Genomic DNA, 10,046 nt, shown 5'->3' with positions numbered 1-10,046 from the left:
TTGTTTTTAAATGTGTCCATACTTTAATCTCTATATATATTTTTTTATTATTATTTATTTATTTTTATTATTAATGTTTTTGTTAACCACTTTTGGTTATTTATTTATTTTTTAAGATGCCCTTGTTACAGTGTAATTACACAAATAAGTATTGAATAATATTAATGAACAACATGTACACATAGGGTGTTAGGTTTAGGTTTAGGGTTATTTGTTTGTAAATATGCATTATTTGCTGTTATTATCATAGTAAGTACATGCAACATGTGACAAGGACACCATAAAATAAAGTGTTATACCACTTTTTACAATGTTCATATGCTTGCATTCTTCCAGTTATTAAAAAATAAAGGTCAATCTCATGAAATCTTTCAAAAACATGATAATTTTGGATATACTTTAAATCAACCTCTAACAACCACAACAGACACACACACACACAACAATATAATATAATATAATAAAACACAATTTACATAATGTATTACACCAGTGAAATGAATGAATCCTTAAACCCAACCTCTGACAGTACACCAGTAAATACAGTTCTTCCATCAGGTGACGTAAAAGGACATATACACAGTGCAGAATTATAAATCACAACAGCACATAAAATCTCAATCTCATTTGTTTTGTTCATGTAAACAGGTAAACCGTATGCTGGGTTTAACCCCACAGCATAAGCAGAATATAAATATTTCATGTCATCAATTTTAGCTGTGATTTGCAATCAGCAGATGCGTTTCTTCTGTAGTGCACTAATAGCAGGCCATATATATTCATGTTTATGATCATATTTTATATCGATATACCACTTCTGTGATGTTAAAAGTATGTTACAATTACTGAAAACATTGTGGGACAAGTATGATACATTACGGCAATGCTAACTATATTACCACTGCTCTAAAGAAGCAGAAAAAATTGTTAAGATATATATAAATTTCATATCTGGGACTCTTTATTTCTCTTGATTGTTGAGCAGTTATACAGTCAGAAGGGACATAAATTCAATATTTATTCAGCGCTTTTTGAAAGGCCTCTGAAGGCTTTTGTTGGGTGATCTAATTAATGAAATAATATGTTGATTTTCTAGGTTTGGGTCCCCGAGAACAGTCACTGAGACTAAGAGAATATTTACTTCCTTTTGGGACTCTGGGCTTGTATTTTTTTGTATTTTTTTACGCTGGCGGCTTTGTAGTTTGCGTGGCTTCCTGGCGTGGCTTTTCCACAGACAGCTCGACCACATTTCAATATCTCCTGTGAGAATCGTCTTCTTTATTGTCTGCTCTCATGAGCTAACGCTGCTCTAGGAGAGAAATCCTGTTTATTAAGAAACCCTCCAGCAATGAGAGCCGTTTCGGAGCACTTAAAGAGAGACACGTGTAGTGCTTGTGCGCGCAGTCTATTTAACAGCAAAACACATAAGTATAACAAGCAATACTCTACATTAATGTGCTCATGTTACTTATAGTACATGCTATTATAATTAATAATAATAAAAAACAACAAGAACCATGTGTAATTACAAGCTGCTCAAATAATTAATGATTCATTACATGTTGTCCATTAGTATTACTCAGTGCTTAACTATATGATTATACTGACAGAAACATTAATGGAAAATGTGGCCATATCAATGAAGAAAAATAAATAAATATACACTGGTAGCCAAAATGTATAACAACACACCCCATACTCAAGTGACCCTAAGTATATGATTAAATGAAGGTTTGTCCAAAAAAAAAATATATATATATATATATACTTAAACGATCATTTGATTACTGCCTATGCAGTACATTAAATCTATTGATATGTCATCATAAAACTGCTCCCAAGTGCCGTTAAACCAATCTAAACATGTGACAGTGATCTGACACAGAGATGAAACACTCCGCTAATACACAGAAGCGGTTCAGCTCAGCCGAGAGGGGGCGCTGTTGAGATTTGAAACCGCTTGTCCGCTCGCATGTAAGGGCTTCCCGGACACGTTTTGTGGGACAGTGGAGAAAAAAAAATCAAATAAATTAATATATTCACATTAAAACAACATAAAGACGCGTACTCTGTTGAAACCATATGGCCATTTTAATTGCTTTAGTAGTTACATCTGTCGCTAATATATTCGTCGTGTACTTTTTTCTCTCCAATGTGTCTGAGAAATATTAATAATAGCTCAAGCGATAACGTAGGCTAATTAAAACATTACTTGCGTGAAATTTATGGACTTTAATATGGTCTATACGTGGTTTCTTATAAGAAATTTCAATAATATTGTAGTTTAAACAAGCATCGTAGCCTAAGTGTAAATTATCTTTTTAATGTTATTAATATATCACTTATGTATAAATCAGTATGATCATTGCATACTGTCAGATCGCTTTATTTTAAACAATAGGCAATGTGAAAAAAAAATGCAATGAATGAAAAGATGTGCAAAAGCTTTACCTGCTTTAAACGCCAAACCAAAAAAAAATCGCTGTCCCTAAAGAGTTAAAGTCGTCGTTTAGCTCTCTGTCAGTTCTGACAGTTCGGAAAACTTTTGTTTCTTCTCTAGTATGTAAATTGACCCTCGGATTCAGCGAGCCTATTGGCTACGAGTCCGAGTCAATTTCGTATTTCAAACCTGACGTCAGGGCGGCTATAAAACTCAGCATTGCTTTTATACTCCTATGCTCGGTGATCCTTTAAAAACTCTAGAACAAGCCCGGAGTACTTTTTTTTTTTCTCCAGCCAAGCGTCCAATTGCCAATCACATACATGTTACGGTCTTCATTTCAACGAAACTATTGAGAGAGAAAAAGAAAGAAAGAAAGAACAAATCCACGCAGCCATGCAGTGTTAAATGTTTGCGACTCAAACGCGTCGACACTCGCGCACAAAGAGAGAGGAACTGGAGACGCGCGCGCTCCTGCGTCTGTGCGCGAGAGGCGAATTAAAAAAATAATAATAAATCGGCGCTCGCGAAACCTTTTCTTTGCTTTTGAAGAATTGAATAAAGAAATCAAGCTGGCTCACGCTGTCTCGAACCCGACCACTTTGACAGCTGCTCTTCACCCCCTTTGGAGGACTGTCAACAGCAAAAGGATGGCATCAGAACTGGCAATGAGCAGCTCCGACCTGCCCACCAGTCCCCTGGCCATGGAATATGTTAATGACTTCGATCTGATGAAGTTTGAAGTGAAAAAGGAGCCGGTGGAGCCCGATCGCAGCATCAGCCAGTGCAGCCGCCTGATCGCCGGGGGATCCCTGTCTTCCACCCCGATGAGCACGCCTTGCAGCTCGGTTCCCCCTTCTCCAAGCTTCTCGGCGCCCAGTCCGGGATCCGGGAGCGAACAGAAGGCGCACCTGGAGGATTTCTACTGGATGACCGGTTACCAACAGCAGCTCAACCCGGAGGCTTTGGGCTTCAGCCCCGAGGACGCGGTGGAGGCGCTGATCAACAGCAGTCACCAGCTCCAGAGCTTCGACGGCTATGCTAGAGGGCAGCAGTTTACCAGCGCAGCCGGCGCGGGAGGCGCCATTGCCGGCGAGGAGATGGGATCCGCCGCCGCGGTGGTCTCCGCGGTCATCGCGGCCGCCGCAGCCCAGAACGGCGCGCCGCACCACCACCACCATCACCACCACCACCACCCGGGCGGGCACCATCCGACGCCTGGCGTGCAGTCCAGCGGCAACCCCGCCAGCCACCAGCACATGCACCTGGACCTGGACGATCGCTTCTCGGACGAGCAGCTGGTGACCATGTCCGTGCGCGAGCTCAACCGACAGCTCCGGGGGGTCAGCAAAGAGGAGGTCATCCGGCTCAAACAGAAGAGGAGAACCCTCAAAAACAGAGGCTATGCCCAGTCGTGTCGCTACAAGCGGGTCCAGCAGAGGCACGTCCTGGAGGGCGAGAAGACCCATCTGCTGCAGCAGGTGGACCACCTCAAGCAGGAGATCTCCAGACTGGTGCGCGAGAGAGACGCGTACAAAGAGAAGTACGAGAAGCTCATCAGCAGCGGCTTCAGAGAAAATGGATCCAGCAGCGACAACAACCCGTCGTCCCCGGAGTTTTTCATGTGAGTTTACCGGCACTTAATATAGAGCAGCGATGTGCAAAAGTTGCGTACGCGTGTTATTCTCTCGTTGTGTTGGATTGGGCGCACGCGGGGCAGTCACGTTTTCCTCTCACTTTTATTATTATTATTATTATTTTTTATTATTTTTTTTAAATGTAGATACATTTAATCCAGTGATGAAGAAATCGAGCTTTAGAGCTTAGCCCACGCAACTTTTGCTCTCCGCTTTTGGACAATAATAAGACATTTTCCATCGCCGAGTTGTTATGATTTTGTTTATTCTGTTGAAACTGTAATATGTGAACGTATACTTTCATTTGATACTTCCTCATGTTGTCCTACGCCTCGTGTTGCGTAACTTTTAACTTCACATTTTTGTAAAGTTCAAGTGACACTTGCTGGTTACATGAGGGCACTGTACACTGAAAGCATGGAGAAGTGTTTGAACTCATGTCGAGTGTCTAAACAGACTCATTTCCCTCATAAACTGAGCGAGACTGACATTGTTTCATTCGAACTCCATCACATTTTGTGTTGTTGTGAAGAACTCACTCAATAATGTATTTATTTGTGTGTCGGACGCGATATGTCGAGCCCACATGCTGGTCATGTTGGCTGACGATGCTTTGTGTTTCTTTTCCCTGAACGAACTGAACTGAAACGCTCCGATGTTACATTCATTTTCTCATTGTCTGGTCCTGTCCACATTTTTGGGACTCTGAGCAAAAAAGTGACATATTTTCATCCTTTACATGAAACATTGCCTCCATGATTCTTGCGACAAAGTCCTGTCATTTTTGTACAGCAATTTTAGTGATGAAACATGTGTTTTGGCAAGAAGAGTGATTCTGTATGATATGCTCGGTGATCCTTTAAAAACTCTAGAACAAGCCCGGAGTACTTTTTTTTTTTCTTCAGCCAAGCGTCCAATTGCCAATCACATACATGTTACGGTCTTCATTTCAACGAAACTATTGAGAGAGAAAAAGAAAGAAAGAAAGAACAAATCCACGCAGCCATGCAGTGTTAAATGTTTGCGACTCAAACGCGTCGACACTCGCGCACAAAGAGAGAGGAACTGGAGACGCGCGCGCTCCTGCGTCTGTGCGCGAGAGGCGAATTAAAAAAATAATAATAAATCGGCGCTCGCGAATCCTTTTCTTTGCTTTTGAAGAATTGAATAAAGAAATCAAGCTGGCTCACGCTGTCTCGAACCCGACCACTTTGACAGCTGCTCTTCACCCCCTTTGGAGGACTGTCAACAGCAAAAGGATGGCATCAGAACTGGCAATGAGCAGCTCCGACCTGCCCACCAGTCCCCTGGCCATGGAATATGTTAATGACTTCGATCTGATGAAGTTTGAAGTGAAAAAGGAGCCGGTGGAGCCCGATCGCAGCATCAGCCAGTGCAGCCGCCTGATCGCCGGGGGATCCCTGTCTTCCACCCCGATGAGCACGCCTTGCAGCTCGGTTCCCCCTTCTCCAAGCTTCTCGGCGCCCAGTCCGGGATCCGGGAGCGAACAGAAGGCGCACCTGGAGGATTTCTACTGGATGACCGGTTACCAACAGCAGCTCAACCCGGAGGCTTTGGGCTTCAGCCCCGAGGACGCGGTGGAGGCGCTGATCAACAGCAGTCACCAGCTCCAGAGCTTCGACGGCTATGCTAGAGGGCAGCAGTTTACCAGCGCAGCCGGGGCGGGAGGCGCCATGGCCGGCGAGGAGATGGGATCCGCCGCCGCGGTGGTCTCCGCGGTCATCGCGGCCGCCGCAGCCCAGAACGGGGCACCCCACCACCACCACCATCACCAGCACCACCCGGGCGGGCACCATCCGACGCCCGGGCTGCAGTCCAACGGCAACTCCGCCAACCACCAGCACATGCACCTGGACCTGGACGATCGCTTCTCGGACGAGCAGCTGGTGACCATGTCCGTGCGCGAGCTCAACCGACAGCTCCGGGGGGTCAGCAAAGAGGAGGTCATCCGGCTCAAACAGAAGAGGAGAACCCTCAAAAACAGAGGCTATGCCCAGTCGTGTCGCTACAAGCGGGTCCAGCAGAGGCACGTCCTGGAGGGCGAGAAGACCCATCTGCTGCAGCAGGTGGACCACCTCAAGCAGGAGATCTCCCAGCGGCAACCCCGCCAGCCACCAGCACATGCACCTGGACCTGGACGATCGCTTCTCGGACGAGCAGCTGGTGACCATGTCCGTGCGCGAGCTCAACCGACAGCTCCGGGGGGTCAGCAAAGAGGAGGTCATCCGGCTCAAACAGAAGAGGAGAACCCTCAAAAACAGAGGCTATGCCCAGTCGTGTCGCTACAAGCGGGTCCAGCAGAGGCACGTCCTGGAGGGCGAGAAGACCCATCTGCTGCAGCAGGTGGACCACCTCAAGCAGGAGATCTCCAGACTGGTGCGCGAGAGAGACGCGTACAAAGAGAAGTACGAGAAGCTCATCAGCAGCGGCTTCAGAGAAAATGGATCCAGCAGCGACAACAACCCGTCGTCCCCGGAGTTTTTCATGTGAGTTTACCGGCACATAATATAGAGCAGCGATGTGCAAAAGTTGCGTACGCGTGTTATTCTCTCGTTGTGTTGGATTGGGCGCACGCGGGGCAGTCACGTTTTCCTCTCACTTTTATTATTATTATTATTATTTTTTATTATTTTTTTTAAATGTAGATACATTTAATCCAGTGATGAAGAAATCGAGCTTTAGAGCTTAGCCCACGCAACTTTTGCTCTCCGCTTTTGGACAATAATAAGACATTTTCCATCGCCGAGTTGTTATGATTTTGTTTATTCTGTTGAAACTGTAATATGTGAACGTATACTTTCATTTGATACTTCCTCATGTTGTCCTACGCCTCGTGTTGCGTAACTTTTAACTTCACATTTTTGTAAAGTTCAAGTGACACTTGCTGGTTACATGAGGGCACTGTACACTGAAAGCATGGAGAAGTGTTTGAACTCATGTCGAGTGTCTAAACAGACTCATTTCCCTCATAAACTGAGCGAGACTGACATTGTTTCATTCGAACTCCATCACATTTTGTGTTGTTGTGAAGAACTCACTCAATAATGTATTTATTTGTGTGTCGGACGCGATATGTCGAGCCCACATGCTGGTCATGTTGGCTGACGATGCTTTGTGTTTCTTTTCCCTGAACGAACTGAACTGAAACGCTGCGATGTTACATTCATTTTCTCATTGTCTGGTCCTGTCCACATTTTTGGGACTCTGAGCAAAAAAGTGACATATTTTCATCCTTTACATGAAACATTGCCTCCATGATTCTTGCGACAAAGTCCTGTCATTTTTTTTCAGCAATTTTAGTGATGAAACATGTGTTTTGGCAAGAAGAGTGATTCTGTATGATTATCCTTTTTTTTTTTGTCGGACGAAGAGACATTATTAAACCCCTGAAACAATTGTAACTTATCTCAGTGTGATACACTTAAGACTGTGAAAGATTTGCAATTTTGACAGATATGTCACTCCACATAGCCATTGCTTGACCATAAAATATGGTAACACGAGCGATTTCGAACTGTTCAATGGACTAACGTGTTTCTAAATTATTCTCAGAAGAATATTGAAGCCTATCAATGAAGAATGGAGAGTTTGCCTTGGCACGCGCTCGAAATACTGCACTCAAAACTGTTATTTTAGCATTTGCATCTAAATATAAATCAAATTATTATATGATAGAATATTGAAATATTTCGGAGCACGCTGCTTTAAAACATTTACTTGCATCAGGTAGGAAATAAGACCTTTAATAGTCCCAGCTTATACTTGTGCTACTGTTAATACAACGTTTTCATATTTGATATCGATTAATTCACAAAATAATGACTGTACAAACTGGAGCAGTTCATCAATAAATGTTAAATATTGCTAATCAAATGTCCTCGTGTTATTTGAGTACGCCTAAAATGTGAGACTCCCACTGAATAGCTACAGTATTTAATATCACATGCTGACTGGGAAATTAAATACGAGTTTTTGATTTTTAATGTCTTGATCGTTTTGAGGAAAGTTCACGATTTCACTTGTTGCCGCGAGACAGTTCGCTCGAGTTTCGCCAGATGAGCAAATATACATCTTATTAAATCGGATTTGCTTACATTTTAATTGAACTGAAACAACATGTGACACATAAAATGATTTTTATTTGAAAAAAGCCAACATAACATTGTATAAAGCAACATTTTTTGATAAACATGACAAAATGCGCTCGCACTTTGCATGCGCTGTGTGAGTTTACATCAGAATAGTTCAATAGCTAATTCACTAAAGACAGATTCGATATAATATAATAAAAAAAAATCATTCACAAGCAAAAACTTATATTTAAATAGCACTTGATTTCAGAAGCGAAACAGACCTTTTTTCCTCCCTTTCCGTTTTTAAAATTGATTTCTGTTACTGTTAAAAATCTCATTTCGTCCACCGCAGTTTAAACTCATCTTATCACACACGAGGACAGTTCAGTTTCGCTGCCCTGGTTAATCATTAATTTAGAGAGAGTTTACACTTGCTTAAACTGTCATTCAAATAACTGCTATATTCCGCAAAAACTGTGATTTTGACGAACAGATTCGCCTCTAAATCACTGGAGCTTTTCCAAAGTGCACCTAAAACTGACAGAACCTGCAAGTTCGATAACTGATCATGTTTCCTTTAGATAAGAATAACTTGACTGTGACCCTCTAGACTATTAACAATAACCTTTATTTATTTTCTACTAGTCACTCTTGACTACCAGTCAGGCCTATTTAGAAATATCATTATACTTAGAGTTCATCAAAACAAACGAGTTGTGGTCTGTTTGTGTTTTCTAAAGCACAAAACAAAATTCACAAGTATGATTTGGCATTGTTTGTACACCATAACCTCCACTTCTCACCCACCAAATACCCCTGAAGATTTCAAATAACACCCTGTTTCTCAATGTCACATCTCCTTTTTGTTTTCTCCCCTCTTGACGTTTTCGGCTTCTTTATCTCTTTAGGCCCATCATCGTTCTCTCAAGCCATCACTATTATCAGCCCCAAAATAATTAGAAGAGTGAGTCAAGCTTCCCCTCCCATTGTCACAGCAAACAGGACGTGGGCACACAGCTGGAAAGAAGTGTGTGCGTGGGGGGGACGTCTGAATTCAGGGCGTTCAGTGAAAACTTAGTGGCTCATCAGCACAATGATGATTTGAATATCAAACGGATGACGCACACACCCTTAAACGCACCGCGTTCAGAGCCCATCTTTCATTCGCTGGGCTGTGTGAGCTCAGGGAAAAGGCTGTATGGTCCACGCCGTGGAAAGCACAATGATTTCTTGCATGATTAATAGTGGAGAAAAGACCTTGTTTCCGCGAGACAGTTCGCTCGAGTTTCGCCAGATGAGCAAATATACATCTTATTAAATCGGATTTGCTTACATTTTAATTGAACTGAAACAACATATGACACATAAAATTATTTTTATTTGAAAAAAGCCAACATAACATTGTATAAAGCAACATGTTGTTTCTGCTCCTTTAAATTGATGAATCATTGGTGATTTTCCCCAGCTGGGTTTCGACTGCCTTTGAGTGGCTGCGGTGCCCGTAATTTATGGCTTTTCTGTTTGATGAGGTCAAAACGCAAAACCGGTTAATGACATCACCGGTATAACTCAGAACTGTAGACACACACTGTACCAGACAGCAGGTGCAGCGTGGACTCTTTCTATTCCAGTTATTCATTTGATCATTATTATTTCTTGAATTTTTTTTTTTTAAATATGCATATAGTTACAGCTTTTTAGCCAGAGATTTTATTTTTAAATAAATGTTTATTATTATTATTATTATTATTATTATTATTACTACCACTACTACTATTACGTATGGATTTGTTTTGGTCACACCGAATATGACACTTTTGGTATCTGCTTCAGAACACTACAACAAAACTTAAAGTGTGCATTATCAATTCAGTA

At 42.3% G+C, this 10,046-nt stretch overlaps 2 protein-coding genes across 5 annotated transcripts; both read left to right on the top strand.

Annotated features, from left to right (window-relative positions):
* Positions 1-2,585: 2,585 nt before the first annotated feature.
* LOC107723986 (transcription factor Maf-like) lies at positions 2,586-4,075 on the top strand. The gene has a single exon (XM_016532743.1). It carries the CDS (start codon positions 3,091-3,093, stop codon positions 4,066-4,068), a length of 978 nt encoding a protein of 325 aa, XP_016388229.1. The 5' UTR covers positions 2,586-3,090; the 3' UTR covers positions 4,069-4,075.
* Positions 4,076-4,941: 866 nt separating this feature from the next.
* Positions 4,942-7,331, top strand: LOC107723987 (transcription factor Maf-like). 4 transcript variants are annotated; one of them, XM_016532747.1, is made up of 2 exons: positions 4,942-5,938; positions 6,210-7,331. In XM_016532747.1, exons 1-2 carry the CDS (start codon positions 5,337-5,339, stop codon positions 6,586-6,588), a joined length of 981 nt encoding a protein of 326 aa, XP_016388233.1. In that variant the 5' UTR covers positions 4,942-5,336; the 3' UTR covers positions 6,589-7,331. The 4 variants fall into 4 exon arrangements, with proteins under 4 accessions (XP_016388233.1, XP_016388232.1, XP_016388231.1 ...); XM_016532746.1 differs by having other exon boundaries at positions 4,942-6,164; positions 6,442-7,331; XM_016532745.1 differs by having other exon boundaries at positions 4,942-6,170; positions 6,448-7,331.
* The last annotated feature ends 2,715 nt before the right edge of the window (positions 7,332-10,046 follow it).

Source organism: Sinocyclocheilus rhinocerous, unplaced genomic scaffold (genome assembly GCF_001515625.1).
Source record: "Sinocyclocheilus rhinocerous isolate Xijiao unplaced genomic scaffold, SAMN03320098_v1.1 scaffold63, whole genome shotgun sequence".
NCBI classification, from domain to species: domain Eukaryota; kingdom Metazoa; phylum Chordata; class Actinopteri; order Cypriniformes; family Cyprinidae; genus Sinocyclocheilus; species Sinocyclocheilus rhinocerous.
The sequence above is the reverse complement of the archived record's forward strand: the minus strand, read 5'-3'. Positions and strand labels throughout refer to the sequence as shown.